Genomic DNA, 13,760 nt, shown 5'->3' on the forward strand with positions numbered 1-13,760 from the left:
CAGTTGCAGAGAAATTAGATTTGGATGCTTGAATGGACCTTGAATCAGAAGGTCCTGTCTCAATGGAAGAGACCATGGTGGAAAGGATGACATGTCCACCAGGTCTGCATGCCACGCAGGCGCTATCAAAATCACTGATGCTCTTCTCTCCTGTTTGATTCTGGCAATCAGACGTGGAAGGAGAGGGAAAGGTGGAAACGCATAAGCCAGGTTGAACGACCAGGGTACTGCTAGAGCATCTATCAGTACAGCCCGAGGATCCCTTGACCTGGAGCCGTAACTAGGAAGTTTGGCGTTCTGACAAGACACCATCAGATCCAACTCTGGTGTGCCCCATAGCCGAACCAGCTGAGCAAACACCTACGGATGGAGTTCCCACTCTTCCGGATAAAAAGTCTGACTTACAAAATCTGCCTCCCAGTTCTCTACACCTGGGATATAGATCGCTGACAGATGGCAAGAGTGAGCCTCTGCCCATTGGATTATCCTTGAGACCTCTATCATCGCTAAGGAACTCTTTGTTCCGCCCTGATGATTGATATAAGCCACAGTCGTGATGTTGTCCGACTGAAACCTGATGAATCTGGCCGAAGCCAGCTGAGGCCATGCCTGGAGAGCATTGAATATCGCTCTTAATTCCAGAATATTTATCGGTAGGAGAGCCTCCTCCCGAGTCCACAAACCCTGAGCTTTCAGGGAATTCCAGACTGCACCCCAGCCCAGAAGACTGGCGTCTGTCGTCACTATAACCCATTCTGGCCTGCGGAAACACATTCCCTGGCACAGATGATCCTGTGACAACCACCAAAGAAGAGTCTCTGGTCTCTTGATCCTGATTTATCCGAGGATGTAAATCCACATATTCCCCATTTCACTGATTGAGCATGCATAGTTGCAGTGGTCTGAGATGCAAGCGAGCAAACTGAACTATGTCCATTGCCGTTACCATTAGTCCAATTACCTCCATGCACTGAGCCACTGACGGCCGAGGAGAGGAATGGAATGAAGAGCTTGGCAGGTGGACAAAATCTTTGATTATCTGACCTCCGTCAGAAATATTTTCATGTCCACCGAGTCTATCAGAGTCCCTAGAAATGAAACTCTTGTGAGGGGGGAAAGAACTCTTTTTTACGTTCACTTTCCACCCATGAGACCTTAGAAAGGCCAACACTAAGTCCGTGTGAGACTTGGCTAGCTGGAAGGACGACGCTTGAATTAGAATGTCGTCTAGATAAGGCGCCACTGATATGCCCTGTGAACCGCCAGAAGGGACCCTAGCACCTTCGTGAAGATTTGCGGTGCCGTGGCCAACCCGAAAGGAAGAGCCACAAACTGATAATGCTTGTCCAGAAGGGCGAACCTGAGGAACTGGTGATTATCTTTGTGGATAAGAATGTGCAGATACGCATCCTTTAAGTCCACGGTGGTCATATATTGACCCTCCTGGATCAATGGTAAGATAGTCCGAATGGTCTCCATCTTGAAAGATGGACCTCTTAGGAATTGGTTTAGGATCTTGAGATCCAGAATTGGTCTGAAGGTTCCCTCCTTTTTGGGAACTATAAACAGATTGGAGTAGAACCCCTGCCCCTGTTCTACTTTTGGAACTGGGCAGATCACTCCCATGGTAAAAAGGTCTTCTACACAGCGTAAGAACGCCTCTCTTTTTGTCGGGATTACAGACAATTGAGAAAGACGGAACCTCCCCCTTGGAGGGGAATCCTTGAAATCTAGCAGGTATCCCTGGGTTACAATTTCTACTGCCCAGGAATCCTGAACGTCTCTTGCCCAGGCCTGAGCAAAAAGAGAGAGTCTGCCCCCTACTAGATCCGGTCCCGGATCGGGGGCTACCCCTTCATGCTGACTTAGTGGCAGCAGCAGGCTTTTAGGCCTGTTTACCCTTGTTCCAAGCCTGATTAGGTCTCCAGGTTGGCTTGTACTGAGTAAAGTTCCCCTCTTGCTTTGCAGCAGTGGAAGAGGTAGAGGGACCACTCTTGAAGTTTCGAAAGGAACGAAAATTATTTTGCTTGGTCCTTGTCTTATTTGACTAATCCTGAGGGAGGGTATGACCCTTCCCTCCAGTAATGTCTGAAATGATCTCTTTCAATGCAGGCCCGAATAGGGTCTTACCTTTGTAAGGGATGGACAAAAGCTTAGATTTAGATGACACATCAGCTGACCAGGACTTAAGCCATAACACTACGCGCTAAAATGGGAAAACCTGAATTCTTAGCCGCTAATTTAGCAAGATGAAAAGCGGCGTCTGTAATAAAAGAATTAGCCAACTTAAGAGCCTTAATTCTGTCCAAAATATCATCTAGTGGGGTCTTCATCTGAAGAGCCTCTTCTAGAGCCTCAAACCAAAAGGCAGCTGCAGTGGTTACAGGAACAATGCATGCTATAGGTTGAAGAAGAAAACCTTGATGAACAAAAATTCTTTAGGAGACCCTCTAATTTTTTATCCATAGGATCAATGAAACCACAACTGTCTTCAATAGGTATAGTTGTACGCTTAGCCACGGTAGAAATAGCTCCCTCCACCTTAGGGACCGTCTGCCATGAGTCCTTTATGGTGTCAGAAATGGGAAACATTTTCTTAAAAACAGGAGGGGGAGAGAACGGAATACCTTGTCTATTCCACTTCTTGGTAACAATGTCCGAAATCCTCTTAGGGACTGGAAACACATCAGTGTAAACAGGAACCTCTAAATGTTTGTCCATTTTACACAATTTCTCTGGAACTACAATAGGGTCACAATCATCCAGAGTAGCTAAAACCTCCCTGAGCAATAAGCGGAGGTGCTCTAGCTTAAATTTAAATGCCGTCATATATGAATCTGTCTGAGAGAACATCTTTCCTGAATCAGAAATCTCTCCCTCAGAAAGCAAATCCCTCATCCCTACCTCAGAACATTGTGAGGGAATATCGGATACGCTACTAAAGCGTCAGAAGGCTCAGCATTTGTTCTTAACCCAGAGCTACTGCGCTTCCCTTGCAACCCAGGCAGCTTAGATAAAACTTCTGTGAGGGTAGTATCCATAACTGAAGCCGTATCTTGCAAGGTGAAAGAATTAGACGCACTAGAAGTACTTGGCGTGGCTTGTGCGGGCGTTACTGGTTGTGACACTTGGGGAGAACTAGATGGCAAAACCTGATTTCCTTCTGTCTGAGAATCATCTAATGCCAAACTTTTATAAGTCAAAATATGCCGTTTGCAATTTATAGACATATCAGTACAAGTGGGACACATTCTAAGAGGGGGTTCCACAATGGCTTCTAAACAAATTGAACAATGAGTTTCCTCAGTGTCAGACATGTTTAACAGATTAGTAAAAAAGCAATCAAGCTTGGAAAACACTTTATTTAATGAAAAAAAAACTGAGAAAAAAAAAAAGGCATACAAAAACTGCAAAACAGGTTAAAATTGCTTCAATTTTTCTGAAATTTTAACAGTGTACCCACTAAGCCTTAGAAGGATTGCACCACAATAAGCAATAAACCCACAAATGACAAAACCGGATTGAAATTTGTCTAAAAACCGGTTAAACACCCCTATTAGCACCTTGACACAGCTCTGCTGTGGCCCTACCTGCCCTTAGGAAGCGATATGGGGTTTAAACTTTAAAGCTTCAATTAGTCCCTCAGAAGACTCTCAGGACCTCAGGAGAAGTTGCTTGATGCTTGTAAATGCAGGCCCTGCCCACCTCACTCGATGTTGCTGGGGCCTACACAAAACTAACAAACCCTGCCTGAAAGCCATGTGGGTTATAAACAACCCCAAAGAACCCTGAAGCAAATGTCCCATACAACAGAAAACGTTACTCCCAGACACAAAAATGTTTGTCCCAAATTCACATAAACTGAGTGCCCACAAAAAATTAACCCTTTATGCAAGCTAGTAAAAACCTCTGATAACACTAGGATTACTGCTTCCCCTTCCCCTAATGGGGACACTGTCAGCCTTTCTGAGTTAACACAGTCTCTGCAGAAAATATGACTGAACATACATCATTGCTGTATAGCAAGAAATCGTTCCTCACACTGAAGTTTTCCTGTACTCAGCTTCTGTGGGAACAGCAGTGGACCTTAGTTACAAATGCTAAGATCATCATCCTCCAGGCAGAAATCTTCATCTATGTCCTGCCTGAGAGTAAATAGTTCAACACCGGTACCATTTAAAAATAGCAAATACTTGATTGAAGATAAAATAAAACTAACAGTTTAACACCTCTTCTCTTTACTCTTCCTGCTTAGAGCCAGCAAAGAGAATGACTGGGGGGTGGAGTAAAGGGGGGAGCTATATAGACAACTCTGCTGTGGTGCTCTCTTTGCTACTTGCTGTCAGGAAGGACAATATCCCACAAGTTAGGATGAAACCGTGGACTTGGTACATCATGCAAAAGAAATTAAAACAGCCATTTCGCTGAAAGAAAGAAATCCACAACCCAAACATAAGTTTATTCTCAAAAATAAAAACTTAAATCCTAAGCAGAAGAATCAAACTGAAACAGCTGAAGAACTTTCCTACTAAAAACTGCTTACGAAGAAGCAAACACATCAAAATGGTAGAATTTGGTAAATGTATGCAAAGAAGACCAAGTTGCTGCTTTGCAAATCTGATCAACTGAAGCTTCATTCTAAAAAGCCCACGAAATGGAGACTGATAAAGTAGAATGAGCTGTAATTCTCTGAGGCGGGTCTTTATCCGACTCCAAATAAGCTTGAAAAATCAAAAGCTTTAACCATGATGCTAAAGAAACGACAGAAGCCGTCTGACCTTTCCTGGAACTAGAAAAGATAACAAATAGACAAGAAGTCTTCCTGAAATCTTTAGTGGCTTCAACATAATATTTCAGAGCTCTCACCACATCCAAAGAATGTAAAGATCTCTCCAAAGAATTCTTAGGATTAGGACACAAAGAAGGGACAACAATTTCTCTATTAATGTTGTTAGAATTCACAACCTTAGGTAAGAATTTAAATGAAGTCCGCATTTATCCTGATGAAAAATCAGAAAAGGAGATTCCCAAGAGAGTGGATAATTCAGAAACTCTAGCAGAAGAGATGGTCAAAGGAACAACACTTTCCAAGAAAGTAGTTTAATGTCCAAAGAATGCATAGGCTCAAATGGAGGAGCCTGTAAAGCCTTCAAAAGCAAATTAAGACTCCAAGGAGGAGAGATTGATTTAATGACAGGCTTGATGCGAACCAAAGCCTATACAAAACAATGAAAATCAGGAAGTTTAGCAATTTTCCTGTGGAATAAAACAGAAAGAGCAGAGATTTGTCCTTTCAAGGAACTTGCAGACAAACCTTTATCCAAACCATCCTGAAGAAACTGTAAAATTCTAGGATTTTTAAAAGAAAGCCACGAGAATTTATGATAACACCATGAAATGTAAGTCTTCCAAACTCGATAATAAATCTTTCTAGAAACAGATATATGAGCCTGCAACATAGTATTAATCACTAAGTCAGAGAAACCTCTATGAATAAGCGTTCAATTTCCATACCTTCAAATTTAATGATTTGAGATCCTGATGGAAAAACGGACCTTGAGATAGGTCTGGCCTTAATGGAAGTGACCAAGGTTGGCAACTGGACATCCGAAAAAGATCTGCATACCAAAACCTGTTAAACCATGCTGGAGCAACCATCAGCACAAACGATTGCTCCATGATTTTGGATCATCATTTGTTTAGATGAGAAGCCATCAGATATATTTCTGGAAGCCCCCACATCTGAACAATTTGAGAAAACACATCTGGGTGGAGAGACCATTCTCCCGGATGTTAAGTCTGACGACAGATAATCCACTTCCCAATTGTCTATACCTGGGATATGAACCGCAGAAATTAGACAGGAGCTGGATTCCGCCCAAACAAGTATCCGAGATACTTCTTTCATAGCTTGGAGACTGAGTCCCACCCTGATGATTGACATATGCCACAGTTGTGATATTGTCTGTTTGAAAACAAATTAACGGTTCTCTCTTCAACAGAGGCCAAAACTGAAGAGCCCTGAGAATTGCACAGAGTTCCAAAATATTGATTGGTAATCTCGCCTCTTGAGATTTCCAAACCCCTTGTGCTGTCAGAGATCCCCAAACAGCTCCCCAACCTGAAAAGACTCGGATCCGTTGTGATCACAGTCCAGGTTGGACGAACGAAAGAAGCCCCTAAAATTATACGATGGTGATCTAACCACCAAGTCAGAGAAAGTCTAACATTGGGATTTAAGGATATTAATTTATGATATCCTTGTATAATCCCTGCACCATTGGTTCAACATACAAAGCTGGAGAGGTCTCATGAAAACGAGCAAAGGGGATCGCGTCCGATGCTGCAGTCATGAGACCTAAAACTTCCATGCACATAGCTACTGAAGGGAATGACTGAGACTGAAGGTACCGACAGGCTGCAACCAATTTCAAACGTCTTGTCTGTTAGAGACAAAGTCATGGACACTGAATCCATCTGGAACCCTAAAAAGGTTACCTTTGAAGAATCTAAGAACTTTTTGGTAAATTGATACTCCAACCATGTCTTTGAAGAAACAACACTAGTTGATTCACGTGAGATTCTACAGAACGTAAAGACTGAGCGAGTACCAAGATATCGACCAAATAAGGAAACCCCACAATACCCCGCTCTCTGATTACAGAGAGAAGGGCACCAAGAACCTTTGAAAAGATTCTTGGAGCTGTTGCTAGGCCAAAAGGAAGAGCAACAAATTGGTAATGCTTGTCTAGGAAAGAGAATCTCAGGAACTGATAATGATCTGTATGAATCGGAATATGAAGATATGCATCCTGTAAGTCTATTGTGGACATATGCCCTTGCTGAACAAGACAGAGTAGTCCTTATAGTCACCATCTTGAAAGTTGGTACTCTTACATATCGATTCAAAATCTTTAGATCCAAAACTGGTCTGAATGAATTTTCTTTCTTTGGGACAATGAATAGATTTGAATAAAACCCCAGGCCCTATTCCTGAAACGGAACTTGCATGATTACCCCTGATGACTCAAGGTCTGAAACACACTTCAGGAAAGCCTGAGCCTTTACTTGGTTTGCTGGAATGCATGAGAAAAAAAAAAAATCTTCTCACAGGTGGTCTTACTCTGAATCCTATTCTGTACCCCTGAGAGACAATACTCTGTAAATTTTTAATCTGCCCCTACCAGCTGAGCTGGAATGAGGGCCGCACCTTCATGCAGACTTGAAGGCTTCCAATTGGAAACAGATTCCTTTGGGGAAGGATTAGATTTCTGTTCCTTATGTCGAAAGGAACGAAAACAAAAGCTTTAGATTTACCTTTAGGTTTTTTATCCTGAGGCACAAAAACTCCCTTCCCCCAGTGACAGTTGAAATTATTGAATCCAACTGAGAACTAAATAATTTATTACCTTGGAAAGAAAGAAAGAAGTCATACCAGCATTCCAAGATTTGAGCCACAAAGCTCTTCTAGCTAAAATAGCTAAAGACCTATCTAAAATCAATTTTTAATTATATCAAAAATGGCATCACAAATGAAAATATTAGCATGTTGAATCAACATAAAAATGCTAGACAAATCATGATCCGATACTTGTTGCGCTAAAGTTTCCAACCAAAAAGTTGAAGCAGCTGCAACATCAGCCAAAGAAATTGCAGGCCTATGAAGATGACCTGAATATAAATAAGCTTTCCTTAGATAAGATTCAAGTTTCCTATCTTAAGGATCTTTAAAAGAAGTACTATCTTCCATAGGAATAGTAGTACGTTTAGCAAGAGTAGAGATAGCCCCATCAACTTTAGGGATCGTTTCCCAAAACTCCAATGTAATTTCTTGCAAAGGTTACCATTTTTTAAACCTTGAAGAAGGAATAAAAAGGAACTGGAAAAAACCTTTGGAATAACCACAGGAGGTTTAAACAGAATTTACCCGTTTACTAGTTTTAATATCAAGAGGACTAGTTTCCTCCATATCCAATGTAATCAACACTTCTTTTAATAAAGAACAAATATACTCCATTTTAAATAGGAGGATTCGTCAGTGTCAATATCTGAGGAAGGATCTTCTGAATCAGATAGATCCTCATCAGAAAAAGGATAAAATCAGTATATTGCCGGTCATTTGACATTTCATCAACTCTATGAGAAGTTTTAAAAGACCTTATACGTTTATTAGAAGGCGGAATGGCAGACAAAGCCTTCTGAATAGAATCAGAAATAACTTATTTTAAATTTACAAGTATATCTTGTGCATTAGATGTTGAGGGAACAGCAACAGGTAATGAACTACTACTGGTGGATACATTTTCTGCATGTAAAAGTTTATCATGTCAACTATTACAAACCACAGCTGGAGGTATAATCTCCACAAGTTTACAACAAATGCCCTTCGCTTTGGTAGAACGGTTATCAGGCAGCTGGGATCCAACAGTAAATTCTGAGACAGGATCAGATTGATACATCTTGCAAATGTAAGAGAAAAAAAACAAAGCAAAAACCTGAATCATGGCAAATATAAGTACAATACATATATTTAGAACTTTATATAAATACATAAAGTGCCAAACCATAGCTGAGAGTGTCTTAAGTAATGAAAACATACTTACCAAAAGACACCCATCCACATATAGCAGATAGCCAAACCAGTACTGAAACAGTACTCAGTAGAGGTAATGGAATATGAGAGTATATCGTCGATCTGAAAAGGGAGGTAGGAGATGAATCTCTACGACCGATAACAGAGAACCTATGAAATAGATCCCTGTGAGGAAAACCATTGCATTCAATAGGTGATACTCCCTTCACATCCCTCTGACATTCACTGTACTCAGAGGAATCAGGCTTCAAAAAATGCTGAGAATCGCATATCAACGTAGAAATCTTAGCACAAACTTAGTTCACCACCTCCATAGGCGGCAAAGTTTGTAAAACTGAATTGTGGGTGCGGTGAAGGGTGTATTTATAGGCATTTTAAGGTTTAGGAAACTTTGCCCCTCCTGGTAGGATTGTATATCCCATACGTCACTAGCTCATGGACTCTTGCCAATTACATGAAAGAAATTGCATACAAAACACCAGTCCAATTTCCTCCCTGTAGATCACTTAAAACCTCTAGAGACACTGCACAGGTATACTTATGTCCCAAGCATTTAAGGGCTCAGCAACAAATTTGACGACAGAAAACACAAAAACACTCAGAGCCATTATACTCTATACCTATAATAAAAAAAGGAACATACAAAGTCAAAAGGTGTAGTCCCTTACATTCACTAGACCCTAGCAGTAAAAAGCTGCTTTACTGAGGAGTGAAATAGTTAATCTCTGCAATATAAAGTACTAAATCAAGGAAGGAAAAGGAGATGCGCATGTAGGGGTGAACATTGACAGACTTCTGGCAGGCATTTCTAACCAGCTAAGATGACAGAAGCCATATACCCCATCTGTATGTATATTGTTTTACAAATGTATGAGAATAAAAGTTTGGTAGATGGCAAAAACCCCACAAAACATCTAAAAGCCTGCTGCCAGCTTTTATTGCCAGTCCAGATTACCGGTCTCAAAACTGCAGGACTGTGCGCATCAGATAACTGATTTTCAATAAATCTACTAAAAACTTATTCACGACAACACAATACATTTTAAATTCCTAACTTTCCAAAAATAATGTAAAAATAAATATGGGGCCCTTTAACTGCCTTTAACATGAGCAGAAAGTTAGTTGTCAAATAAAAGAAGTGGAATGCAAAATATCACATCCCCTCATACATTAGCCTTACATCTTTCTAAAGTGGCAACCACCAGACTACCCGAGGCAAGAATCACTATTGACCCAACAGACTGGATATGTGCCCATAAAAATAATCCCTCACCTTTAAATCTTCTATTTCAAATTTGTTTGGTTCATCCATTTCAGCTGCAGAAGAATCCTGTTCATCCTAGAAAATTTAACAAAATTATGTTAGGGTGTGTATGGGATAAGGCCCTTTCTTTGTATCAAACACTTTATGGATTAAAGGCTGATTGAAAAGTACAGAGTTGCCTGCTTCATTACAGTTTTACCATATATCCTTGGCCAGGCTTGGTATTGTGTGGGATATACATACATACATCTATATCTATATACATACATATATACATACACATACATACACTATATGCTTACCTGATACATTTATTTCCGGGCAAGGATAGTCCATGACTTAATTCCAATTACTAGTGGGATATTCAACTCCTGGTCAGCAGGAAGAGGCAAAGAGCACTACAGCAGAGCTGTTAAGTGTCACTTCCCTTACCCATAACCCCCAGTCATTCAGCCGAAGGGAAACTGAAAAAACATAATTTATGCTTACCTGATAAATTTATTTCTCTTGTAGTGTATCCAGTCCACGAATCATCCATTACTTGTGGGATATTCACCTTCCCAACAGGAAGTTGCAAGAGGATCACCCACAGCAGAGCTGCTATATAGCTCCTCCCCTCACTGCCGAAACAAGCCGAGAAAAGGAGAAACCATAGGGTGCAGTGGTGACTGTAGTTTAATTAAAATTTAGACCTGCCTGAAAAGGACAGGGCGGGCCGTGGACTGGATACACTACAAGATAAATAAATTTATCAGGTAAGCATAAATTATGTTTTCTCTTGTTAAGTGTATCCAGTCCACGGATCATCCATTACTTGTGGGATACCAATACCAAAGCTAAAGTACACGGATGATGGGAGGGACAAGGCAGGAACTTAAAAACGGAAGGAACCACTGCTGTAGAACCTTTCTCCCAAAAACAGCCTCCGAAGAAGCAAAAGTGTCAAATTTGTAAAATTTGGAAAAAGTATGAAGCGAAGACCAAGTTGCAGCCTTGCAAATCTGTTCAACAGAGGCCTCATTTTTAAAGGCCCAGGTGGAAGCCACAGCTCTAGTAGAATGAGCTGTAATCCTTTCAGGAGGCTGCTGTCCAGCAGTCTCATAGGCTAAACGGATTATACTCTGAAGCCAAAAAGAAAGAGGTTGCTGAGGCCTTCTGACCTCTCCTCTGTCCAGAGTAAATAACAAACAGGTTAGATGTTTGGCGAAAATCTTTAGTAGCCTGTAAGTAAAACTTCAAGGCACGGACCACGTCTAGATTATGCAAGAGACGTTCCTTCTTTGAAGAAGGATTAGGACATAATGATTGAACAACAATCTCTTGATTGATATTCTTGTTAGAAACCACCTTAGGTAAAAATCCAGGTTTTGTACGCAGAACAACTTTATCTGAATGAAAGATCAGATAAAGAGAATCACAATGTAAGGCAGATAACTCCGAGACTCTTAAAGCCGAGGAAATAGCCATCAGAAAAAGAACTTTCCATGAAAGAAGTTTTTATATCAATAGAATGAAGGGGTTCAAACAGAACCCCCTGAAGAACTTTAACCCCTTAATGACCACAATGTTCCCTATATGTCACTGGTCGTTAAGGGTTTTTTCAGGACATAATAGCACAAGTCTAGCAAGAACACGGTATTAATTCCCTCCCTCCAGCAGGCTTTGTGGAATAGAGCAGTCTCAACGCTGGTGGCAAGACCGCGATATAAAACAATCAAGTCCCAAAAAAAGGCCAGCGACATACAGGGTACGTCGCTGGTCCTTAAGGGGTTAAGAACCAAGTTTAAGCTCCATGGAGGAGCAACAGGTTTAAACACAGGCTTAATTCTAACTAAAGCCTGACAAAATGCCTGAACGTCTGGAACTTCTGCCAGACGCTTGTGTAAAAACATAATTTATGTAAGAACTTACCTGATAAATTCATTTCTTTCATATTAGCAAGAGTCCATGAGCTAGTGACGTATGGGATATACATTCCTACCAGGAGGGGCAAAGTTTCCCAAACCTCAAAATGCCTATAAATACACCCCTCACCACACCCACAATTCAGTTTAACGAATAGCCAAGAAGTGGGGTGATAAAAAAAGTGCGAAAGCATATAAAATAAGGAATTGGAATAATTGTGCTTTATACAAAAATCATAACCACCACAAAAAAAGGGCGGGCCTCATGGACTCTTGCTAATATGAAAGAAATGCATTTATCAGGTAAGTTCTTACATAAATTATGTTTTCTTTCATGTAATTAGCAAGAGTCCATGAGCTAGTGACGTATGGGATAATGATTACCCAAGATGTGGATCTTTCCACACAAGAGTCACTAGAGAGGGAGGGATAAAATAAAGACAGCCAATTCCTGCTGAAAATAATCCACACCCAAAATAAAGTTTAATGAAAAACATAAGCAGAAGATTCAGACTGAAACCGCTGCCTGAAGTACTTTTCTACCAAAAACTGCTTCAGAAGAAGAAAATACATCAAAATGGTAGAATTTAGTAAAAGTATGCAAAGAGGACCAAGTTGCTGCTTTGCAAATCTGATCAACCGAAGCTTCATTCCTAAACGCCCAGGAAGTAGAAACTGACCTGGTAGAATGAGCTGTAATCCTCTGAGGCGGAGTTTTACCCGACTCAACATAGGCAAGATGAATTAAAGATTTCAACCAAGATGCCAAAGAAATGGCAGAAGCTTTCTGGCCTTTTCTAGAACCGGAAAAGATAACAAATAGACTAGAAGTCTTTCGGAAAGACTTAGTAGCTTCAACATAATATTTCAAAGCTCTAAAAACATCCAAAGAATGCAATGATTTTTCCTTAGAATTCTTAGGATTAGGACATAATGAAGGAACCACAATTTCTCTACTAATGTTGTTGGAATTCACAACTTTAGGTAAAAATTCAAAAGAAGTTCGCAACACCGCCTTATCCTGATGAAAAATCAGAAAAGGAGACTCACAAGAAAGAGCAGATAATTCAGAAACTCTTCTGGCAGAAGAGATGGCCAAAAGGAACAAAACTTTCCAAGAAAGTAATTTAATGTCCAATGAATGCATAGGTTCAAAGGGAGGAGCTTGAAGAGCTCCCAGAACCAAATTCAAACTCCAAGGAGGAGAAATTGACTTAATGACAGGTTTTATACGAACCAAAGCTTGTACAAAACAATGAATATCAGGAAGAATAGCAATCTTTCTGTGAAAAAGAACAGAAAGAGCAGAGATTTGTCCCTTCAAGGAACTTGCAGACAAACCCTTATCTAAACCATCCTGAAGAAACTGTAAAATTCTCGGTATTCTAAAAGAATGCCAAGAAAAATGATGAGAAAGACACCAAGAAATATAAGTCTTCCAGACACTATAATATATCTCTCTAGATACAGATTTACGAGCCTGTAACATAGTATTAATCACAGAGTCAGAGAAACCTCTTTGACCAAGAATCAAGCGTTCAATCTCCATACCTTTAAATTTAAGGATTTCAGATCCTGATGGAAAAAAGGACCTTGTGACAGAAGGTCTGGTCTTAACGGAAGAGTCCACGGTTGGCAAGAGGCCATCCGGACAAGATCCGCATACCAAAACCTGTGAGGCCATGCCGGAGCTACCAGCAGAACAAACGAGCATTCCCTCAGAATCTTGGAGATTACTCTTGGAAGAAGAACTAGAGGCGGAAAGATATAGGCAGGATGATACTTCCAAGGAAGTGACAACGCATCCACTGCTTCCGCTTGAGGATCCCTGGATCTGGACAGATACCTGGGAAGTTTCTTGTTTAGATGAGACTCCATCAGATCTATTTCTGGAAGTTCCCACATTTGAACAATCTGAAGAAATACCTCTGGGTGAAGAGACCATTCGCCCGGATGCAACGTTTGGCGACTGAGATAATCCGCTTCCCAATTGTCTACA

General features: G+C 40.7%; 1 protein-coding gene across 1 annotated transcript in view; it reads right to left on the bottom strand.

The window, feature by feature from the left end:
• PAPOLA (poly(A) polymerase alpha) overlaps nt 1–13,760 on the bottom strand; it is a gene marked incomplete in the record, with an annotated part of 373,831 nt that overhangs the window by 15,275 nt on the left and 344,796 nt on the right. The window contains 1 exon segment of the mRNA XM_053697494.1: nt 9,867–9,932. Within this exon segment, the coding sequence (XP_053553469.1) occupies nt 9,867–9,932 (66 nt within the window).

The sequence above is a fragment of the Bombina bombina genome, chromosome 1 (assembly GCF_027579735.1).
Source record: "Bombina bombina isolate aBomBom1 chromosome 1, aBomBom1.pri, whole genome shotgun sequence".
NCBI classification, from domain to species: Eukaryota; Metazoa; Chordata; class Amphibia; order Anura; family Bombinatoridae; genus Bombina; species Bombina bombina.